Source organism: Myotis yumanensis, unplaced genomic scaffold, assembly GCF_028538775.1.
Source record: "Myotis yumanensis isolate MYYU_CA2020_CCGP unplaced genomic scaffold, mMyoYum1.0.hap1 SCAF_16, whole genome shotgun sequence".
Lineage (NCBI taxonomy): Eukaryota > Metazoa > Chordata > Mammalia > Chiroptera > Vespertilionidae > Myotis > Myotis yumanensis.
The window spans coordinates 1,063,868-1,087,262 of record NW_027223767.1 but is presented as its reverse complement, the minus strand read 5'-3'; the positions used below and the strand labels follow the sequence as shown (position 1 = coordinate 1,087,262).

Below are 23,395 nucleotides of genomic sequence, written 5' to 3'. Positions count from 1 at the left end.
AGGGGTCTGTGCCAAGTCCCAAAGCACCTCCCTACGCACGTGTAAAGCAGAGGGCGGGCGGCCCTGCCACAAGCAGCAGACATACACACAGAGGATCCACAAGGCCCAGCAGCCATGCACACAGGATTCCCGGGCACTTGCGAAGCCCTGGCTCCCCAATGATAGGGTAGGAGGGGGACCTGGGGTGGGCCATAGGCTACGGGCTCTTCGTAACCCAGAGGTGTGGCTGGTGAACAGCGCTTCACAGTCCTCAATCTCAACTCCAGAGGCTGCAGTCAGGGGGTTGGGCCCTTAAGAGCTGAAAGGTGGCTGTGAAATCAGCATCTTCCTTCTAAGGAGGCACCTGGGAGCCATAGCCACTGGCTGGTTACCCAGAGGGTGCACCCACTGCAGCCAGCAGTGCAAACCAACCAGCCAGATTCCCCTGCCGTCACTGTGGGGAGCAGAGAGAGACATGAGTCTCGGGCAAGGACGCGAGGACTGACAGAGAGGACGTTTGGCACAGCCACGCAGGAAGCAGGGGGAGAACGTAGGCGGGCAAGGTTCCAAGGCTTCCTGGTGTGACCTAGTAGGCTGCTCCTCAAGCCTCCTTGGAGTCTGGCCTTCTAGCCCCAACCAGGGTCAAGGGAGGGCTGGCAGGTCCAGTGGTAAGTGGCTCTTCCGGCCTGAGTCTGATGGGAAGAATGTACTACAGTGGCTCTCCCAGGACTGCAGCTGAGCTGGTATCTCTGACAGAGCCTTGCTGCCTTCAGCCGCTGTCTCCTTGGCTGCCTTGTATGCAAACACAGCCAACCCTACAACCAGAGGTTTTCCCTGTTCCTGGGGAGCCTGGTCTCCCAGGGAACTTTTAGGGAAGAATAGCAAGTGGGGAGCTAGTGCTGGAGGATGGATGTCCCCACAGCCCAAGGCCAAGATCACTGCTGGGCACAGGAGAGCAATCCACACCCTGGCAGCAGGCAGGCCTGCTGGCCCCTCTCCAGAAGCCCAGCCCACTGCAGCAATGGGGCTGTGATCCTCCACTTTTCGGAGGAGATGGGGGTCTGCCAGAGGTGGAGGCGGAGCCAGTGCTCATAGACCAGCCAGGGATAAGGCCAGCTCGGCCCTGTAGCTGCTCCCAGCCTCTCAGAAACCACAGAAGCTCTGCATACAAACCTGGCCATCCTCGTACTGCTTGGTCAGCCAGCCTTTCTTGAAATTCAGCAGGTCAGGCTGAGAAAAGAAAAAAGAACAATTCAGAGGAAACACGGTGGCATCTCAGTCATGGACAAAGGGTGACTGACAGCACACTTCTGTCCAGATCTAACGGACACCAGGAAAAGGGGTTTCTTCGCCTACCAGATAAGCCTGCATGGCCCCCCTGGCCCCGGTGGGTGCTGCCTGCTGCCCCACAGGCACGCACAGCTGTGAGGAGCGAGATGGCAGGATGGGCAGGCTACTGTGAAGGACAGCCCGCCTCCTGTCAAGACAGCAGGGCTGCCTGGTGCTCTGAGACAGGCCCTTGCTCCATCTTCCTGGGAGGCACAGAAGACTGGCCCAGACGGAGAGTCACTGAGAGTATTATGTGAAGGGGAAGGTCTGCAGTGGCAGCTAGGAGAATTCATAAGTTCTGCAGAAGCCACAGGAAAGAGAGAGAGCGAGAGAGCGAGAGCGAGAGAGAGACAGAGACAGACCACTGAGCAGAGGCCACGTCTGGTTTTCAGCCAGACGCAGCAGCTACCGTGCCAAGACCCTCAGGCCACTTATCTGTACCAGGATGAAGTTCAGTCTCCGTTTCCCTACAAGGAGCAAAACTAGGACAACAGACAATGAAGCAGGGGGTGCAGGACCACCAGTGGGGCTGGAACGAAGAGCTATCCCTGCTGGTCCCTCCTGCCCTGTGCTGTCCACACTTCCGTTGGGATCCCCTGCAGCCCACCTGGCCCCTGCCTGTGTGTTATGCCTAGTACCCTAGACAGCTGGTACCTCAGAGGGACACGGATCAGCCTTCCTTTCACCCCACCTGCTCTCTGCTTTTCTACCACCATCTTGAGCAGAAACAGGCTGTGGTGTCTTCCTGTATTCCAGGGACTGGGAGGAGTCAGAGAGAACAGATGTGCAGGGCAGGACAGTGGCCAACAACACCTGTCCCGGGAGTCTCTGCTCCACACCCTGGAGCAAAACTCAGAACTCAAGAAAAAATAAAACTTCCTCAGGTAAACCTCCTGTCCTTGCATCAAAGTTTCCTGTCAATCGGGCTGGTGGCTCGACACCCCGGTGGGAAAACGGAGACACCAGCCCTGGGCTCCTCAGGGGGCAAAGGACAAAGGCCGAGAGGAGCCCCAGGCCACCCCCAGGGCTTCAGACCTGTCAGCTGCTGGTGGGAGTGATGGTGCCACCTGGACTCCCTCTGATCACTCCCTACCTGCACCCCCACTGCTCAGCTCAACCGACCTGAGCAAGGGCCTATTCTCCCTCTGTGGGGAAACCCCAGCCAGAGGGGCTCCTGTCTCCAAAATGTCACAGAAACAAACACCCCAAATAAGAAGAACAGGGGTTCTTTGCTTTGGCCCTGATCCCTTGCAATCAAGATTCTGCTGCCCTGGCCAGGTGGCCACCTCCACGAGACCTCAGAGCTCAGGGTGTCCACAAAGCCCAGGAAAGGGAAAGAAACAGAGCAGCTGATCCCGTCAGACATGAGGGCCGTGCAGAGGGGAGCTCCAGCACAGATGCACGGACAGCAGCAGACAGTGACCTCAAGTGACAGAAGCAGCAGGAGCAGCACCTCCAGGCCATGGTGCTTGGGCGCCTGGGCTCACCGTCAGTGAGGACTCCATGGACCTCCTGTCCAGTGACTTGGCTCTTCGGTGTGGAGACAGGGGGGAGGCTGAGGCGTCCGGGAGAGGAGCTGTGGGGGCTTCACTGGGGAGGTCCTGTGGCAGAGAGTAGCCGCCAGTCAGTACTGTCAACTCGGGCAGGAAGCAGGGAGTCCGGCAGCCAGAGCTGTGGAAGGGTCAGGACTGTAGGGACCTTGTTCCCAAGTGAGGCGGCTTTTGCGGACAGAGGACAGGAGCCTGCATGCAGGCTTCCGTCCAGCGCCTTCTGCTTTGCTTCCAGCAGTGGGATCGGCGATGCCTAGGCTGGTGGAGCAACCTTGTCTTCCAGACACCAGTCGCCATCAGTCCTGGTCCCGCCCACCCCTGTTTCTTGGGGTCACAGAAGGAAGAGCCCCAAGTTACATGGCTGCCAGCAGAGCAGCAGGTCACCTCAGGGGCCCAGAGAAAATCTGAGGAGGAAGATGAAGATCAGACACGGCAAGGCCACAAGGCGGTGGGCAGCTCAGGAGGACTGGGAGCAGTCCACCCTGTGGAGTGGAGAAAGAGGGCTGTGGCTGCCACTTGAAAGAGAGACAAGAGGTGCCCGGCCTCGTGGCCGGGCCACCGCAGAGAGGAAGAGAGGCTCTTGGTCCCACCAGGGACCTCATGGCCATAGAGCGGCCTCCAGCAGAGATGGACAAGTTCTGATAGGAAGAGCAGAAGGCAGGCTCTTCTTTAAGAAGGTCACTAATTGGAGGAGACGAGAGACCCAAGCAAACGACTGTGAACGGAGAATGGGAGCCCAGCAGAAGCATGTCAGGGTGTGTGTGTGGCTCAGAGAGTGTGGGCCTGTGTCCCACCCAGAGCTCACCCGCTTCCTGGGGAACGCCCTCTTCTCACTGCGGCCCTGGCGTGTGTCGCTTGATGGCGAATGCCCCGCTGGCAAGTTGGTCTCCATGTGCTCTGCCTTCTCAATGTCCAAGGCTTCAAATTTCTCAATGACCTGAGACCTCCTGCAAGAGAGGACAGGAGGCTGCTGGGGGGAGACAGGGTCACCCCAGACCAAGGTGGGTTTGTTCTCAAGTTGCAGAGAGGCTCCTTCAGGCACCCCTCACACTGGCCCACCCCAGCCTTCCCTGGGCCTCCCTTTCTGCAAGGTGTAGGCTGTGCACAGTACACCTGGCTCTGACACCCCTCCCTGAGCTCCCTCTCTCCCCTGCAAAGGGTGGAGCTGTGCAGGGTCGGGCAGCAGCTCGCTTCCCCCACCCCCACACCGCCAACACTGGAGGTCCCTAATGATCTGTTGTGATGACACACTCGGCAACCACACAGCCCGTCAGCAGCGTCCTCTCCTGAGCAGACATGATCAGAAGGCAGTCACCACGTGGAGGGGACGGACGCCCATCCTCCCTGAGTGCCTAGCAGATCATAATGCAGCCCCCACCCCAAAGGTCCAAAATTGAGCAAGAAAAAGGCCCATGAATTAACATTGTTCTGCCAACAGTAAAAAGAATCAAAAAACAAATTAAAACAAAACAAAGCAAGTTGATTTCATGTGAAAGGGCCGGCGGCATCATCAGGCCATCTATGGCTGGAGACGGAGCTGAGATGGGAGCGAAGCAGCGGAGGAAGGGCGAGTAACGTCACACAGCGACACAGCAGGAGAAGGTGGAGAGGGGCAAGACCTGAAAGAAAATAAGGCTGAAGAATAAATAAACAGAAAGGGCTGATTTTTAAATCAAATAATGGTAAATCAAAATCAGTCAAAGAATTAAAGAAACAAAACCCGAGGTGACACTGAGGAGGGCAAACCACCTTCCTCCCGGAGTCAGGAGGAGTTTGCACCGTGGGCGTGGCAGGGAGGGCGCACCAGGGGCCTGGGAATGAACGCTGGCGGCTACAGGGCCAGAGGCCTGTCCTCCCACAGGGACCCAGGCAAGTGCCGGAGGTGCCTCTTAGGGAGGGTGTGCATTCTGGACAAGTGGCGGAGCCAAGGGGAGGGAGGAAAGGGCTCTGAGCCCAGAGACTGCAGTCACCTCTCTAGGGAAAAAGAGAGGAAGCAGCCTCAAACCTGAGACCCCGCCCTCACCCGACCAGCTTTCTTCAGGGAGGGTTTCCATTAAACATGGTATTTTAGGGTTTCTTTATCAAGGAAGGCTTAACACCAAGAGCAGCACTTGGGGCACCTGCATCCTCTGCTCCTCCCTGTGCTTCCACGATTAGAGTGGGAGCCCCAGTGCACTGAGCTTCTGTGGCGTCCCCTCCAGACACAAAACTTCTCCCTGGCCAGCCTGCCGGACCAGCAGTGCAGGAGGCTGAGGGACAGCAGCGAGAGAGGGCAGGCATCTGAGCATAGGAAGCTATGGCAGAGGCAGGAGTTCCCAGGACCATAGGAAACTCTTGCAAAGGCTCGCCTGGTCGGGGGGGTGATGCTTCCCCCATGCCTGACCACCCCGTGGGGTTGGATAAGGTTCCAGGCCCCTCCGAGGCCTCAGTGCCACCACTTGCTGAAGGAGAGCCGCACCCACTGAGGCCAAGGCCCAGGAAGCCCCAGGGAGGCCCCAGGGAGGCCCCAGGCGCAGCGCTGGGCCGAGTCATGTGACTGCCTGCTGCAGACCCGCCAGGACCGCAGGAGGAGGAGTCCATGAGAGACAGGACAGAGGCCCTGTCTGCAGCCTCTCCACATGGACAGGCTCTGAAGTCGGCCATGTTTACTTTGCACACTGGGAAGTTTTTAACTTGGGTCCCTTGAAGTGCTGCCTATGTGACAACTCCGCCCTGTGCTGGCTGACAGCACAGGAAGGGGGCGCTGCACCTCTGTCAACCTCTCTGGGCTCTCAGCCCAGGGTGCAGGACCAACTGGAGCTGGCCCTGTGTGAGTCACCAACAGTTCAGCAAGCACCACGCTCGCTCAGCAGCACCTCACTATCCAAGAAATGTTTTAAAGGCTTGGGAGCAAGTCTGAAGAGCAGAGCTGATCAGCCCAGAGGACTGCTTCAGGGCCATAACTTTTCAGGAAACCGAATCATCACCCCCCAACCTGGCCTCTGGCAGGCCTGGCTCAGTGCCCTCTGGGTAGCTGTGGCTGACACTGCCAACGTGGGGTGCTACTCACTCTACCAGGGACAGGAATCAACCAAGCACAGGCCAGCCACTCAGGACCAGAGAGCAGGTCTGGGGAAGTGACAGCAGCCAGTCAGATGCCATCAGGGCCAGTAAGAAAGTGACGTTACAGTGTTAGGGTGCAGAGCCGGTTGGGTCCCAGGGGTGCCAACACCAGGTAAAAACCCACAGTAGCAAAGAGCATGCAAAAAGCAAAGCCCCAGAGATGCTGTCAACCCCAGGCCTCTAGATCAGAATGAGTTCAAAGCCAAGCAGGTGAGCTGAATGTTAATTCTCTGGTCTGCCACTGAACCAGGGCGTGGCTGCCCCACGAGCGCCTTCCCAACTCGCAGCCTGCCCACAGGTCAGCGCGGAGCCACTCCCACCCTGGCGGTTGGCCTCCTAAACCCCTGACAAGTCCCTTCAGTTATGTATTTCCTTAACTGCTCAAAGGACAGCCCCAGGCATGCCATGGGAGCAGGGCCTTCCCAGCTCAGGTTCCAGTGGGTGTGGTCCACTGCTCCAGCTGTTCCCAGGGGAGTCACCTGCTTCTGAGCCCCTCTCTCTCCATCTACATACTGGGATGCTGGCCAGGCACCTCATGGGGTTACTAATGAAACAGGAAGCCAGCCAACTGTCTCTTGGAATTAGGAATATTCTGTTTTCTTCTCTTTCAAGACCAACCACTCTGGGTGTCTTTTCTTTATTCTGGGGGTTAACCCACAGGTGCACAGGTCCTTTCTCTCTGGTGCATGTGGAGAGTGCAGCGGTGTGAAAAAGAGAAGGGAGCACAAGAGAAAGGCACCCTATTCCGGTCCAGCCTCTTAGGGGAGCCCACTGCCACCCTGGCCTGTCCCCACAGCAGGCTTCAACTCTGAGCCTTACTTAGGCTTTGGTGGGACAGTGAGGACACTGTAAACACTTCTGGAACTTTTCTGGAAAGTGAACTTCTTTGGGAACCTAATTAAAAACTATGGGTTTTTTTCACTGGGAAACATTTTTTTCAGACTTTCAAATGGTTTAGAGCAGTGATTCCCAAAGTGGTGGGCGCTGCAGCGATCCAGGGGGGCGGTGATGGCCACAGGTGCATTTGTTTTAACTTTTTTTGTATTACCTTTCTATTCTGAGTTCAATAAATAGTTTCATAATTTCAAACTTCAATGTTTCTAATTTACACCTTTCTTTACTATATTTTACGAAAAAGGTAGAAACATTAATACATATATCTTTGTTTAATTGCTATTAAAATTTAAAAAAAATTAATTTCCAGGGGGTGCTGAGTAATATTTTTTCTGGAAAGGGGGCGGTAGGCCAAATAAGTTTGGGAACCACTGGTTTAGAGGGTCCGTGAGCACCAGCATCCTAACAGTGAACTGGGTGAGAACCCTGTTGTTGGGCAAACAGAGAGGCAGAGGCTCCTCCTTACAGACGTAAGTGGAAGCTCTTATATGGGAGGGGCACTCGGGCGCGCTGGTGCAGATAGGGGTGTGGCCTCAGAGATGGCATCAAGCAAGTGCTGCAGGGAAGAACTATGCTGCCACCCCACCCCCTGGGCATGGCCCCCTTCCCTGCCCTTCCTCCACACCTGCACCTGGGAACGGCAAGGAGAGTTCCTGCTACCACCTGCACCTCTGTGGTCTTCCTGCCTCCACTGTCTCTTTAGAGATCAGAATTGGGCCAGGAAAGAAAAGATCCAGCCACACAAGGCCTGGCAGCTGAGGACCTTCCCAGAGGCCTCAAGGTCCCAGGCTAAGCAGCACTCATGGGGAGCAGCTGGCTCCTGGCCTCAGCCTCTGGGTACCCAGAGATCCTACATTCTAACCCCCAGGAGCTGAGTTCTGGAACCAGAGCGCAGGGTCAGGAGGGAAAGGCTCCCCACATGCTCTGAGTGTGCTCAGGAAACAGGGGTGTGTATGTGGAGGGGAGGCAGGGAGGGAGAGGACATGTGAAAGAAACTGTGTGAGAAGACTGCATGAGTGCGTAAGAATATGTGAGTGTGAGACTAGGTGTTGAGGACGTGTGTAAGAGAAAATGTGAGTGTGCAGGAGAGACATGGGTCTGTGTGTGTGGGGGGGGGAGGGGGTCTGTGTGCCTCTGTGTGCACATGCATTCAGCCCTCCAATTCCCTCCTTACCTCCGCTCGTAGCCAAACAGACGGGCCACCTCTTCCCTGCCAGGGCTCCGGGCCCGAGTCCTACGCTCCAACCGCCTTCTCTCCACCTGGAAGGCTTCTCGGTGGCTGATCCTGATGGCCTTAGGGACGTCGGCCAGGGCGGCATACTGCCTGCTGGCTTTAAAGGCAAAGGTGCACCCCAGTCTCTCTGCTCCCCGCCCCCCCGGGCTGCTGGAGTCCACATGAGCGGGAGGCTGGCTGGCCACATCCAGAGAGCCGAGGGAGCTGCTGCAGACCATTCGACGCAAGGGTTGAGAACCTGGAGAAGGAAAGGGATGACCAAGCTCCTGGGAGGGCGGTCCAGGGCCACTGTACCTGTTGTTGGGGGTGCTGGGGCTGGGAGGGGAGACCGGCTGGGGCAGTGGATGCTCCTCGGCCTTCAAGTCCTGCTTGGTCTTCTCCAGGGAGAAGTAGCCACTCTCCACCCGGACTTTGCGGCCACAGTCCATGCGGTCGCTGCTCATGGCGCTCTCCTCTGGAAGCGAGGGGGTAGGAGACACACTCAGCCTGCTGCCACGCTGGGTTCCTGAGGATGTTTTCTCCAAGCCCACACAGGTCCAAACAGGGGCCTCTCTGCTTTCGCCTCCCAAGGCCCATGTGGCTCCCCAAGGAGGCGGTGGGGATACAGCTCCTTCCCGCTGTGCCTCGTCCTCCCCCTGCCTGGCTGCCTCGTGGCAGACGGCCAGGGAGGCTCTCCCCTCCAGCCTGGGAGCTTGACTGGAAGAGCAGGACCCTCCCCTTGCCCCCGGCCCCCCAAAGATGTCCCATCAACAAGGATTTCTTAGCAAATATTAAGGAGGAACCAACTAGCCATTTCGTCTTTTCGCATACTAGTATATTTGGGGAGGGAAGGGGCAAAAGGCTTGTAGAGAAACCAGAGGAGTGAAGGAATTTAGACAGACTGGGTGTGTGCTACCAAATGAGAATGGAGGCAACTTCTGCTCAGATCTGGGTCAGTCCCAACTGCCCACTTGTCTTTACTGATCAGGACAAGCACAAATAGGAAGAGCCAGCCTGCGTCCTCCAGAGCCGTCCAGGGCTTGCACAAGGAGGCAGAGACCACTGCCTTGCTTTGCTCAGGCCAAGTGCTAAGTGGAGAAAGCATGGGAGGCCAACGGCTTCTTCCCCAGCACCCTCTCCCCTGCTTCCCCGGGTCCTGGCAGCACGGGGATGGTGAGGAGGAGAAGACAGCCCTTACTGCTGCTGCTCTCAGGGACACAGTGGACTTCTGGGGTTAATTTGCCATGAAGACAAAGCAGCACAAGGGGCAGGAAATAGGCCTCCTCACATACAGACCTCCTGACAGAGCATTTTGACTCTCACAACACCCACCCGGAGCTAACGCAGCACGTGCTATCCTCCTTTACAGACAGGCCTCCCGAGCAGGATGGGCAAAGGCAAGGCTGGAGCCCAGGGCTCCCAGTCCCACACCAGGTCAGGCCCTGCCAGGGCTGATGAACATAGGAGGTGAGAGACCCTGAAGGTGGGACTCGCGGCTGAACTGAGCAGGGCCAGCGCTGTACAGAGGCCTTCCAGCACTGTGAGGAGGGCACCAGGACAGGCGGGCACTTGCGCCAACCTGGCCGCCACTTACCATCTTCACCCTCCAGCCCAGGTTCCCTCAGGGCGCTGGTAGCAGGAGGCTGGCTCTGGCTGGGACTCTGAGCTGGACTCAGGCTGCTCTCCTCTGGCTGGTCCTTGGCCCTCATTTCTTCCTGCCAGAGTGTAGACTTGGTGGTAGGGACTTTCTCGGCGCTGGGGATGCTGCTGCTGCTGGTGACAGCCATCTTGGCTGGCCCTGGCTCCTGGGGAGAGAGCACACAGCCGAGCTAGTGCAGAGGGCCTGGGGGCCTGGCTGTCTGGCTAAGGGGACACCACGACCAACGACACAATGTCAGAGGCCCAGAATTCCCAAAAGGCAAGGCTCACAAAAGAAAGGTGTCTTGGTCAGGGGAGAAGCTCTTTCTGGATGGCGATATGGCCTTTTCTCCCCAAGTGCTCGGCCGCCTGGGCCTCAGGCCAGGGTTGGCAAATGCATGGCGCAAAGGCTTAGGGTTTCTGCTCATATCCTCAACGCCAAACACATGCAAGTTCTCCCTGCCCACAGTACCAGACAGCCCAGAGCAGCGGACCAGGCATCAGGGACCAGACCCCAAGTGACTGGTTCAGCGGTCATTCCCAGACTTCCAGGTGCTCAGGGTAGAGTGAGGAGAGCTGAGGCGAGGTGAGGAAAGAACACACCGCTGAGATGGGCCCGCTGGTGAATGAAAAGCATGTGTTGACACAGCAGCCACACCAGGGCCCGCTCTTCGCCTCACCTACCTCTTCTTTTTGATCCTAGGACGCTAAAATGAACCTGGGATACCGTTTAAAGCAGCGGTTCTCAACCTGTGGGTCGCGATCCCTTTGGGGGTCGAACAACCCTTTCACAGGGGTCGCCTAAGACCATCGGAAAACACATATAATAATTACATATTGTTTTTGTGATTAATCACTATGCTTTAATTATGTTCCATTTGTAACAATGAAAATACATCCTGCATATTAGATATTTACATGATGATTCATAACAGTAGCAAAATTACAGTTATGAAGTAGCAACGAAAATAATTTTATGGTTGGGGGTCACCACAACATGAGGAACTGTATTAAAGGGTCGTGGCATTAGGAAGGTTGAGAACCACTGGTTTAAAGGAAGAAGTCATTAGATGCAAACATAAACCTGCTCACAACCTCCTGCCCAGCCCAGCCCACCGTACAAGTTTGATGGGAACCTAGAGCCCAGATGGGAACAGTCTCATCCCATCGCTCCCACGTTGGGAGTGGTGCTGCTGTGGGGGAAGGGGGGAAGCATGCGTATGGGATGCATTAGACACAGGGGGTCCATTCCAGAGCCCACAGGGAACTTCCAGGCCGCAACCAGAGCCTAGACAAGGGAGGGGGAGCCGACACAGGGACCACACAGAGAACCTTCACGCAACACTGCAAACCAGAGCTGAGACCGGGGTGGAGCTGAGACCAGGGTGGCATCCTGCAGTGCCAGCTCACATCCTGGCCACGCCCCCTTCCCAGCCCATGGTCCTGGGGGCCAGCTGCTGAAGGGTTGTTAGATGGCTTTGGGCCCTATCAAAAGTGAGGTATATCTTAACTGTTTCCCCCAAAACATGGGCAATAAAGTACAAATGGCCACTCTCCGACTCCCATGCTGGTGGCCAAGCCTCATTCTTAAAAACCTACTTCAACCCGTCTCTGACTTGGGGCTCTTGTGAGGGTTACAGATGGCTGACACGGGCTGGATGTGTGCACATGCAGCCACAGGAAACCACCAGTGGTCATTTATCCACAGCTACTTGTGTCGACTACGTGCTGGGCTCTGGCTCGGCACCGCCACATCCAGTCCACCCTAATCCCCTCACAGGGGAGGGAGAGGAGGCTTGCTCAGCCAATAAGGGAAAAGTGAGGTTCCAGGCGCCCTAGGAGCAGGAGAAAGGCCCAGGATTAGGGGCGGTGCCTTGGCTGGGTATCCTGGAGGCCCCACTGAGAAGCCTAGGCACCATCCTCACGGGAAGGATCAAGCCAGGATGGCTTTCCCCGCAGACCCAGGATGCACATGACCTCCCATTGAGTCAGAACTACCAGCAGACCCAATTCCTGGGCTGGAGATGCCAAAGACTGACTCCTTCAAAAGAAGGAAGGAGGGATGGTTTCTGACAGTTCCTGAGGCTCCACTGACCTAAGGAGACCCGACTCCAGGGCTCCCTGTCCCCTCAGCCAGCACCCAGCCCTCGCTTCATGCCCCGCAGCCCAGCTTCTCTAAAGGAGATGCCACTCTGAGTCCCCTCGCCACCACCCAGGGCCTCCTGCTGAAGGGCCGCAGGCCAGGGCTGCACCAGCGCTGACGGGCTCGGTGGAGCTAGATTCCTCCCGCAGAGCTGGGTGCGGTGAGGGGAGGGCCCTCCTTGGTGAATCGCTCCCCTCTATGGAGCGGGTGCTAGACCAGGGCAGGCAGAGATTGTCAAAAAGGGCCCAAGGGTAAGGAACAGGTGACAGTGCTCACGAGGGAAGTGGCCCTGACTGCCAGTGCCCTCGGCCCCATCCTGTGGGTGAAGTGCCTGTGACACACAGGCAGCCCTTTGATGCTTGGGGCCGTGACCCTAGCACTGGGGAGGGGGTGGAGTGGCAGGAATCCCTAAGACAGAGAAAATTCCAGGCCTGAGATATGAAGGGCCCTGTCCGGGAACTCGGGGAACATGCATTTCCCAGCACTAAGCAGCTACAGACCTGTCTCCTGGTCTGGGCCTCCCAACTTGCGCAGCGTAGGTGGCAGCTGCACTCCCTGCCCAAGCTCTCGCTTCTGGGGGCTCTCCGGGAGCACAGGGCCCTGGCAGTGGCCAAGGCCCACACGGAACTCTCTCCCTCCTTTGGCAGCAGTGCTTTCTCCTGCCTCTGTGCCGAGTGAGCAGGGACAGGGGGCAGGTGCAGCAGGCACAAAGCCACGCTGGCTTCCAAGAAAGGGTGGACGGTGGGGAAGCCCGGATTCCAGGTGAAGTCGCTTTTCTTCTTCAGAGAGTTGAGACCGTGCACAAGCTAGGCCAGGGCTGCATGGCACCAATCTCTGCTCCCCACACTGTCACCGTTGTGGCAGAGGGCACTGGGCTCACACTGACCCAGAGCCTGGCTGCCAGGACAAGAGGCAGGAGTGGAAGCACTAATTTTCCAGGTTCTGGTCCCTGTGTGGCTGGACAGCTGTGTGCTCAGGACGTCAGCACTAGGACAGTCTGTGCTGTGTACCTGGCTGCTTAGAGGGTCCCCTAGCAGGGAGGAAGGTGGGTCCAGCCAGGGCCTCTGTCTCCGCACGGCTGGGCAGACCCCTCTTTGGAGGCGGTTTCATAGAAAGCCTTCCTCTCCGCTTCCTGGGCACGGAGAGTGAGTGGGAGGAAGGGCCCTGGCTGGGGCAGGGCATAGGAGCAGGCTCCCAAGAAGAAAACAAGATGCCTAAGAAGCAGAGGTGGCAACTCACAGCACACATGTGGCCCTGGATGGGCTGGAGGGCTAGACCAAGAGGGCCATTCCTTTTGGAACATTCCATATGGTCTCTGATGGCAGGAGCAAGGACCAAGAGCCTGGGGGCTGGGGAGGTGAAGGACCAGCCTCCCAAAGCTCCACTTGACAAATCGAGCCCCGCACACCTGGCTGGGAGACGTGTCCCTTGGCCTCACAACTCTGGGACTTGGGGTGAGGGCAGTAAAATCTCCATCCTTCCTGCCCTGTCATACCCAGAGTAGATTACTGTCCCTTCTCCAGGTGTCTCAGCACCATGAGAATTCCTCTTGGAGTGAACAGGGCCCGAGTAAGAAGCAGTTCCTGGGAGCCCATGCCTATTAGGCCCCAGGCTTCGAAGGCTCTGGTCAGGGCAAGCCTGTTCCTCCTCTTGCCCTGGGCCCTGGCCAAGAGGTGTGTGCCCTTCTTGCAGCCTAATCCTCATCATCCCTCAGGGCCCGGCTTGGGCCTCTCCCTCTCTCTCCCTCTGATGTTCTCAGCTAACCCCTCGGTGCCTACATTCCATGGCCCCAACTCCCAATTGCCTGAGACCCTCTTCTTGAGGGGAGCCCTGGGCTCCTGCCTCAGTAGCCAGAGGGCAGGGTGCAGCGGAGCAATGTTTCCAGCTCCGAGCTGGTCTGACCTGAAACTATCCTGGGCCATAGAGAGAGGCCAGGCCCCTTGGTCCTTGTCTCTCTGAGGCCCTAATGGCTTAGGCTTTCCCCACAGTCCCATCTGGGTCCCTAGAATACCTTCAGCATCAGGCTGTGGAGGAAAAACCTGCCCAGAGATCCCCCAACTCTCCTCTGGAGAGGTCCCCCATCCCCCATGGAACTGCCTCCAGGGCCTGGCCCTGATGAATGTTCACAGCTTCCAGAAACCAGTGGCCTCAAAAGTGATGCTCTGGAAAGCAAGCGGCAGAAGGAAGAAATCATCCCAGTTGGCTTCTGCCAGGGCTCAAGAGGGGCTGAGTGAGAAGACTGGACCCCAGGAGCCCCAGGCTCTAAGAGATCCTCAGGAAACTGGGTCACTTCCCCAAGCTCTGATCACATGGCTCCTGCTACCAACTGAAAAGGTGAAGCTTGGCAGTATTTGGGGTGGAGATAACATTGGGGGAGGGGCGAGAAACAGCTAGGGAACAAGAACACAACTGAATTCCCAGGGCTGGGCTTAGTGTCTTCTGCACACGTAAGTGCCTTATTTGGAGGTGGCGGCTTACCTTGGGAATGCTGCAGAGCCTAGACACTTATTCTGCCTGGGATTGTTTCTCTCAAACCCGGCAGCGTTGGGGGATTTGAGTGTATACCTGCTACTCCCCAGCAGGAAGCTCCACTTTCAGTCCAGGAATGACTGATGGCATCTTGCCAATTTTTCCCCAGCAACATTACTTCCAGGGGATGCTGGCCTGGGACTCCTTGGGGAGGATGAATGGAGGGCAGGCCCCGGCGCACTCCATCAGCAGGAAGCCAGGTCATGCGTGTTCAGGGGAACCCACAAGGTGTGGGGATTATGGAGGAGAAAGGGACCCAGGCCAGCACACACCTCCTGGTCCTGCCCAGGCCCACTTCTGTCACTCGGTGAAGCAGAGAGCAGACAGTGAGGACTACTAACCTCAGGGGTAGCCTGGTTCTGCCATGGACTGGCTCTCTGCCAGGCTCTGAGCCTTGCTAGATGCCAAGGGATCCCATTCTCCATCCTGCCCACACTTAGGGTCACTGTAAGGCTCGATCAGGCAAGGCAAGAGCACTTGGTAATGGTCACGTTTGGAGCAGAGAGGAAAAGAAGAACATTTACCGAACACCTAAAATGGGCCCAGTACTTCCTTTCATGGTCACACTAACAGTCTAACTAGATTTCAACAGTCCCATGTGCAAATCCATTCACAGAGGCTCAGGAAGATGAATGTGCTGCAGCAGGGCCTAAGGAGTGTGGAGCATGGCCTGGGGCCCCCGTGGATGGGAGGGGAGAAGGAGGGCAGTGACATCTGCGGAAGGACTGGAACTGGTGAGACACCCCAGCCCCTCCCACTCTGGTCACATGGGAGTGGGGCAGGGGCACTCAAATCAAGGCTAGCATCAGTTTTTTCCATTTATGGTCAAAGCCCAGAGCAGGAGTAAGGTCCCCTGAGGGCCCCTCACTTGGCCAAGACACTCCAGGACCTCCTTGCCCAGCCCCCGTTCCCAGCCTGATGTCTTCAGGCTCCTCTCTATGTGGAAAGTGGAACTGAGCTGAGGCCCTGAGGAATGTTTTGCGGCAAGCAGCCGCTCCGAGCATGCTCTCTGTTCCCAGCAGCCGGCAGGACAGCCAGGAAAAGGGACATGCTGTGCTGCTGCTCCTCAGCACCTGCCTCCTGGCTGGAAACTCCTGGGGAAGCCCTGACCACACAACACACAAGCAGGCCGCCCTGTCCCTGTAGTGGGTCCTGCCTGTGGCTCAGAGAGGAGCCCCAAGTCATCAGAAGGAAGGAGGGAGACAGACTGGGCTGATGACTGCCTCAGCCCTGACCTGACTCCTTCCTCCACCTCCAGTTTTAGGCTGGGCTCCGAAGCCCTCTCACTTTCCAGGTGCTCTTCCTGCTCCCCAGCTCCACCGGGGAGACGCCACCTGGCAAACCCACTGCCTACCTGTGGCGTGGGAGGCTCCACTTTCCGCTTTTTCTTCTGGTTCTGTTTGTTGGTCCTGGGATAGACCATGAGCATCTCTAGCCATCTGGGGAGAAAAGAGAACAGAGCAGGTCAGATCCCTGTTCTCGGAGATTAGGACCCTGCCTTGTTGAGTGGTCCAAGCAGGTCTCATGCTTCACTCAGTGGCCAGGCCTCCGAGCACCTGAACAGGGTCAGAGCCTGCCATTGCCGGGGCAGAGAGTGCCAGCAGCGCAGCCCAGGACAAGCACAGACTGTGCAGACCAGGCTCGGGTGCTGACCCTGCAACGGCCACAGTGCAGGTGGCCCAGGGAGGACGTGAGTGCCACCGTGGCAGAGCGGCAGGCGGACCACTGGCCTCAGAGTGCAGGGCACGTCACTGTTTCCATCAGTGCCCTCCCTTCAGTGCTTAGCCTTGGCTCTATAACTACCCTCTAGAATGGATTTGGTTAGCGCCCATATTTGTTATGACTGGGGGCCACTCACGGTTCTCAAAGCGGGAAACAAGGAGTCTTGCAACCACATCAGGCCACTGACCTCCCAGACCATTCACTCACTTCTGGCCCCACCTATACAGTGAGGGCGCTGGACCCCTTGGCTTTGGGAACCCTGGCAGGGCCACCCAGGGACCCACAGCAAGATCCCCATGCTAAAAAGTCCACGCTGGATCAGCATCAAGAAAGGTAGCAGGGGAGAGTAGGAAGAGCAGAGGGCTTAGATCTGGATCTGCTACCCTCTAGCCATAACCTTGCATGGCTCCCAGCCCTCTAAGCTTCAGCCATTATCTTTGAAACCAGGGCCTAGATTAGGCCACGATATGACCAAGACTTGCCTTATTGGAGCTTTGCAACATTTGGGAGGGTTGGAGGAAGGGGGACAGGAGGAGCGGAGGTCAAGAGGAGAACTAGTGGAGATGGCACCAGAGGAAACTGGTCCACTTCCTCCCAGAACACTAGGGTCCGTGTTAAGTCTGCACTGGCAGCACCTGGCTGGAGGCTGCTGTGACGACCAGCACCCCAAGCCTGGGGCCGGGGGAAGGGCTGGTGTCTCAGCACTCGGAGGCACTTCTTTAATTTGGGGTGCGGGGAGGCTAGTCAAGTCAGTGGCCTTCTGGGAGGTGTGCTGCTGCCAGGAGAGTGGGCTTGGGCTTGGGTGTGAGGAATCCCAGCATCTGAGCTGAGGGATTCCCCTCACCCCAACTCAGCCCAGAGCAGGCAATATTTGATTTGTTGAGAGAATCCACACTTGCCTGTGCCCTCGAGCCTGAAGCACAGGCCCTGCAGGTCACTTTTCTGTGAGCTCCAAAGCAAGAAAGGAGGCCATGGCTGCATCTGCAAAGCCAGCAGAAGGGCAGACTCAAAGGGCCTCACCTGGGGAGCCTGAGCAGCTAACATGCTTGTGGGGTTTCTAGGCTGCCCGGGGGCTGAAAGCTCTTTGGGGCACTCTAAGGCCCTCTCCTAGCTGAACCTAGGAGGGAGGAGAGGCTGCTCAGAAACGTCGACTGGAGTGCAGGGAACACGGCAGGGAGGTGCAGGCCCTTTGGGGTGCCCTGAGCCCCTGCACGCTGGCCCAGCTGCTGTCAACTGGCAACACCATGGAACTGGGCAAATGTGAGTCTTGCAGGACAGGGCCTTGAGGGAAGAGGAGAGGTGGGCACTATGGTTGCACTGCTGACTAAACAGAGCGCCTGCAGCTCCTGCCAACCTGAGTGAGGCAGAGACTCAGGTGAGCACGAAGTGAGGGTGGCCAGGGCCACCAGGCACCTCAGTCCCTGGTTGGTGGTGCTGTGACTAGAGGTTAATAGATGCCTGGCCCTGAAACAAATGATGAGATATGTTCTTTGCACTCAGATTTCTCAGGGAAGCCCAGTAGGCTAATGTGTCCAACATTATCCAGATAGGTTATGAATGTTAAAATATATCCAGGGAAGAGAGATGACGGGGGAATGTGGACATGGGATTAGTGGTGGATGTGGGCACCAGGGACATAGGTGGTCCCCAACTTCGAAGGCAGAGATAGGTGAGAAGAGAAAGTCCTGACACTGCTGGAGGGCACAGAGGAACTGGATCCCTAACCCTAACCCTACCTCTGCCCCCACCTTGCCTATGCCCACCTAAATAAATCCCACCTCTAAGAGAGCTGTGTGAAACGGTGCCTCAAACACCCTGGAGGTCCCCGCCCAGCATGAGGAAGCTGGGAAAGAACGGCTACCCTCCATCCAGTCCAGGCAAGACCTGGCTGCCTCAGGTGTCCAGGAGGCCCCATCTCAGAGGAGACCAGGAAAGAAGCTGAAGGGCCATCGGCTCCTCTCACCAGCCAGAAGCAAGTGTCTGCACCTCTTTAGGGACCCAAGCACTTAGACCAGCCGTGGGCAAACTACGGCCCGCGGGCCAGATCCGGCCCGTTTGAAATGAATAAAACTAAAAAAAAAAAAAAAAAAAAAAGACCGTACCCTTTTATGTAATGATGTTTACTTTGAATTTATATTAGTTCACACAAACACTCCATCCATGCTTTTGTTCCGGCCCTCCGGTCCAGTTTAAGAACCCATTGTGGCCCTCGAGTCAAAAAGTTTGCCCACCCCTGACTTAGACCAATTGTAGGGCCCTGAGCCCATAGATGACGTTACCCAGCAGAGGAGCCCTGACAGGTTGCAAGACCCAGGAGGCCAGAGAGGAAACCAAGGGAAGAGGGTCCCTCTGGAAGGAGAGAGGCAGAGAAGGGAGAGAAGATGGGTGCCAAAGTCCATCTCCAGGCACACGCCCACCTGACTCTAAAGGAGGCCTGAGTGTCCCAGAGGGTGGGAAAGATGAAGATGCTGCCCAGAGTTACGAGGGCCTGCAGGGGCTGGGGCAGGCTCCCTTGGAGAGAGCCCTGCCCATTGGACAAGAAGGAGAGGTCAAGGCTTAGGACCAGAAGGGGCAAAGCAGTCACGAGTTATTTTGGCCCTGGATATGCCACTGAGCCACCTCCCAAGCCCCCTGCCCTTAGGACTGACCAGACTACCCAGTTAACTGCCACGATATTTTGAATTTAATTGAAAAAGGTCCACTGCTTGCATCTATAGATGCTTATGGTGTACAAATGGCTACACTGGGGACCCTGAGGGCATACACGCCTGGTGCCGTGGCCCCGATAATGACCTTGTGCATCATTGTGATTTATAACAAATATATATTTGGTCACTCAGATGATGAAAATAGATTTCTCATGTGTATTTAGTTTATGTCCACAATGCCTAGCTCACCACTCTCAAAACCTATGGGATATCCTAAGTGAAAGGGCCATAAAGGTGTCTTGTGTTATGTTAGTGGGGCGACTTTGGGCAACGCCTATGGATGGGTCTGGTTGTCAGAACCAGCCACATGATTAGCGAGTTGGCACTTTCAGTCTCACACCCCCACCTTTACGGAGGGGGGAGGGGCTGGAGGTTGAATCAATAACTAGAACAGGTCTGTGTAATAGTCTTCATAAACTCAAAAGGACAGGGTTCAGAGAGCTTGCCAGCTGGGAGCCAGAACGTGTTCCATGCTGCCATGCGGGTCCTTTGAGACCTCGCCCTACACATCTCTTCATCGGGCTGTGGGCGTGGATCCTTTACTACCCTTGGTAATAAGTATAATTTAGTGAGTCCACCATTTTTTCTGAATTCGTGAGCCATTCTAGCAAATGAACTGAACAAGGAGGGGTCGTGGGACCCTCCATGCATAGCCAGTCGTAGGAGTGTGGTGGGTGGGGAGCAGTCTTGTGGGACTGAACCCTCACCCTGTGGGATCTGATGCTATCTATCCCCAGTAGAGGTGTTTGCTGGTATGGGGCGTTCCCCCGACCATATTAGAGTTGGGTCTGGGCACCCAATTCACCTTGGCTACCCAAGCTGCATGGAAATGGCAGGCCCCGTATACACAGACAGAAGTGACCACAAGAGGGTGACTCAGGGCAGAGCCAAGGACCCCTGACCTATGCCAAGTGTCTGACAGCAGGACATAGGCTGCCTGCCAGAGACACGATCAAATGCCAAACACCGTCATCACCCCAATGCCAGGTGGCACACCACTACCTCACTGACCTGCTCCCCAAATCACACTCCCCAGCCTAACCTGGAGACCTGACAGGCCCCTTTCTTATCCTGCCTGTCACCCAGACCCGTCTCTGGAACCCAGCTCCCAAGGGGAGGGGCTAGATCTCCCAAGGAATCCAGTTGGGCAGTGGAACCCTGGCTCAGGTGTGCTTGCCAGACAAGACCAAGATAGCAAGTGTGAACCAGGAAGTGCAAACTACCCCATACTGTCACTCATACCTGGAAGGTGCCCTTAGGTTCCCTTATTCCCAGAGCCTCAGTCTCCCAACTGTAACAAGACTCTGTAAAAGCCCTTTACACCCTTAAATCGAATGGCTGTAGGGTTAAGATCAGGAAGCCGCAGAGTCAAAAGTGTCCTCCTGTTTGCCCCAGGGGTTAGAAACACAAACCTGCCTCTCTCCAGGGGAGGAGGATTTGGGGTGAGCTGGCACCCCTAGCAGAGGGCCACCTGGCCCTTCTGCTCCCCGCCTACCACATGTAGATCTGAACCTGGCTCTTGTTTCCTCAAGCAGCAGCCTTGGCCAGGGCTATAGCTGAGGTACTGAAGCCCACAGACCCTGCTCACAGAAATCGTTCAGTGGTTGAAACCAGAGGGCTTCATTTTCTAATCCCTGCTACTTTGCAGTAATCAGCCTGGTCCCCCTAAACCCCAGATTTACTCCTCCAAAAGCCTTCTCAGCCTCATCGGCTTCCTTCTTTACCTTAAAGGATGAGTGGGATTCTCCAAGACCCAGGGCCTGAGCTCCGGCCACGTGTGCTCGCTGTGCATGCACTACGTGCGGCTGGGCCTTACAGAGCGGATAGCAGATGCCCCATCAGCAGGGGCTCCTGGAAGGCAGATACTGCATGGGTTCAGGAGCAGGAGCTCAGCCCTTCTTGGCTGTCGGCTACCTGAAAACCTGGGCCCACCTTCCCCTCCTAGGGTTTCCCCTAAGCCTCTGCGCGACCCAGAGACTTTCTGTTCCTTCCACTTGGATAGAGAAGCCAGGGCACACAGCGGCCCTGGAGACCTGTGTGGGCGCGAGGAGTGAGACAGAGCCTCCACTGTTAAGAGCCCGCCATTGGCTGAGGAAGCCAGACGTCACACAGACCATCTCCATCTTCTGTAAGGGCCAGCAGAGGGAGCCCAGCACCTCCTCGGGGAGGGCTTCCTGGCAGAGGGAACACGCAGGCCTGAAGTCCAGGGGTTGTTTCAGACTAAGGGAGGGCCAGAGTGAAGGCACAGAGGTGGGGACAGCTGAGAAATGTACAGCAACCAGCACTCAGGCTCAGAGTGGTGGGAGTGAGGCTGGAAGGCTGGGAAGGAGCCCCAGGTAGCCCAAGAACTTGGACTTGACCTCCAGGTGATGGGGTTTCAGGTAGGAGAGAGGAAAGTGACAGTGCTTTGGGGACTGAGCCCTTGTGGTGGAGTGGCAGAAGGTAGGGTGTGAGAACAGAGGAGGCCAGTGAGAGGCTTTGGAAGATTTGGCAGCCCCAGAACCAGGGCAGCACCAGCAGAAGAAGGCCTCGAATCAGCAGGACTGAGGCGGGTAGCCTTGGTGAATGTGTGGACACGGGATGAAGCAAAGGCAATGGGGGGTGAAGTGGGCACATAGCGCTGTGAATGGAGAAAGGGGCTCAGAGGAGCGGACACACTTAGGGAAGAAATGATGGCAATGCTGCTCATTTATGCCAAAGGGACCCGGTCTAGGGACCTGCTTGTGGGCAGGGAGCACCAACTCCCAAAATGTACGGAGCAGACTCACCCGCTGATGATCTCCTTGGTCTCTGCCCGGATGAAATGCTCCTTCTCAGGGGTCAGAATGCACAGGGAGAACTTCTGGCCTGTCCGGCTCTCTCCGTCCACCACGTCTGTGCACTGGTTCATGTTGATGGTGCCCTGAGGGAGGGTTGTGGGCTGCAAGAAGAGGAGGTAGGGACACTCAGGGCTAGCTCTAGGGGCACAGGAAGGCAGCACAGACCATCCCCACGTCCCCAAGCCCTGTCTGACCTGTGGCTTCATGACAGGCACCTGCACCTCTGGCAGCTGCATGACCCCAGCGACAAGAGGCACAGGGGGATCTGCCTCACCCTGGCCCTCGGACCTCCACTTCCTACCTGCCTCTAACCCCCAAGGAAGAGGGTGACAGGCTGGCTCTTCTCAGAGGCTCCCCAGCTGGACATTCCTTTCTTGCTGGAAAACAATAGCCCAGCTGGCATGGGGGAGGGGGAGGCAGGAAGGAGCTCACTCCCTGAGGACACAGCTGGGATGGCAGAGGCAGCCAAGCCCTCATCTTAGAGGGGTTACTTATCCAAGAAAGCAGTGAGAAAAGCTCTAGAGCAGGTGGCTTCAAAATAGTAAGGTTATTTTTAGAGGCAAGAATGGGGCCAGAGAGAAGCCACATCCTTGAAGGTAGGTGTGGGGCTGCGAGGCCAAGGCCGCCAGAGGCACGTGCACTACCACCACATCCAGGAATGCCCGTGAGGAGCGTGGCAAGGCTGCCCAGAGCCTAACAACAAATAACAACTTCTCCTTTTCTGACAGCAAAGCTGTTAGACATTGAAATTAGGGACAGAAAACCAAAAACAAGAAAAGAAGGCTTTAAAAAATCCCCACTGAGGTGAAGGCTTAACTGAGAGGTCCTTCCAAAGATGATCTGTCAGCCCCACCCTCTGGCCTCTCACTCCCCCCACATGACGATGCTTTGGGAAAGGAGACAGGTTGCCATGGCTCAGAAACCGGAATGGATGATGGGGGGCTCCAGAGCAGCTGTCAGCTTCTCCACTGAGTGGCCCCAAGAGTCTGGCATATCCCCAGTCCAGTTCCTGGCAAGAGAGCAGTGGGAGAAAGGCAATGGCAGCCATCTGGGGTGCTGCACTGCGAGCCTCCCTCCTGGCCCACCCAGCTGGGAGCTCCCTGAGCCAGGGCCAAGGGAAGGGCCTGGTCTGAGCATCAGGATGCTGGGTCTGGCGGACTCCCTGCCATTGGAAACGGCCTCTGTGTCCTCAGAAGGAAGGGAAGTTCCCAGGCCTCTAGTCTGAGCTCAGGTGCTCTCCCTGTGGCTCCCAGGCTGCCCTAGGAGCTCCTCTGACCACTGCCACCTCCCTCATCAACTGGGGCTGGGCTGGGTTCCCAGAACTCTTGCTCCGCTGCCCGCTCTCTGGCCCTTAGGAGGTGGAAGGAGTCAGCTCCCTGGTTCCCACTGCCTTTCTTATGGGGCCCCTGGCTCAGCCAGTCGTCCTTGGGTCCAGCTCAGGATGGAGGTGGCCGGGTCCGAGGACCGGCCATGGGCTTGCAGGCAGGCCTCCACCTTCAGGTGGGGAAAGAGCTTTTACCCTCAGCTATGTGTTCAAAGAACATCCTGCCTCAGAAATGCCCCCAGGTAGGAACAGGAGGGGCAAGAGTCCCTCTTCTAAGGGTGGGCCATACCACATAAAGCAAGCGCTCTCAGGAGGGAAGCAGCCTCGCAGTACCTCTCCCAGGCATTCCTGGAGGGTGCCTTGGGCTGGAAAGAGGAGCTTGGTGGGTTGTCCTGTAACCAAACAGGGGTCTGGGAGGTCCTTAGGAGCAGAGAGCAAAGAAGGT

At 56.8% G+C, this 23,395-nt stretch overlaps 1 protein-coding gene across 8 annotated transcripts in view; it reads right to left on the bottom strand.

Annotated features, from left to right (window-relative positions):
- Positions 1–23,395, bottom strand: part of MPRIP (myosin phosphatase Rho interacting protein) — a 173,686-nt gene that overhangs the window by 55,323 nt on the left and 94,968 nt on the right. For 6 of the 8 annotated variants that reach the window (XM_070394049.1, XM_070394050.1, XM_070394048.1 and 3 more), the window contains exons 4-10: positions 21,576–21,727; positions 15,732–15,816; positions 9,662–9,872; positions 8,383–8,542; positions 3,664–3,805; positions 2,796–2,909; positions 1,153–1,209 (exon numbers count right to left, since the gene is read on the bottom strand). In XM_070394049.1, coding sequence (XP_070250150.1) covers positions 1,153–1,209; positions 2,796–2,909; positions 3,664–3,805; positions 8,383–8,542; positions 9,662–9,872; positions 15,732–15,816; positions 21,576–21,727 — 921 coding nt within the window. Of the gene's footprint in view, positions 1–1,152; positions 1,210–2,795; positions 2,910–3,663; positions 3,806–8,028; positions 8,543–9,661; positions 9,873–15,731; positions 15,817–21,575; positions 21,728–23,395 lie in introns of all 8 variants that reach the window. The other 2 variants (XM_070394047.1, XM_070394052.1) reach the window with 2 other exon arrangements.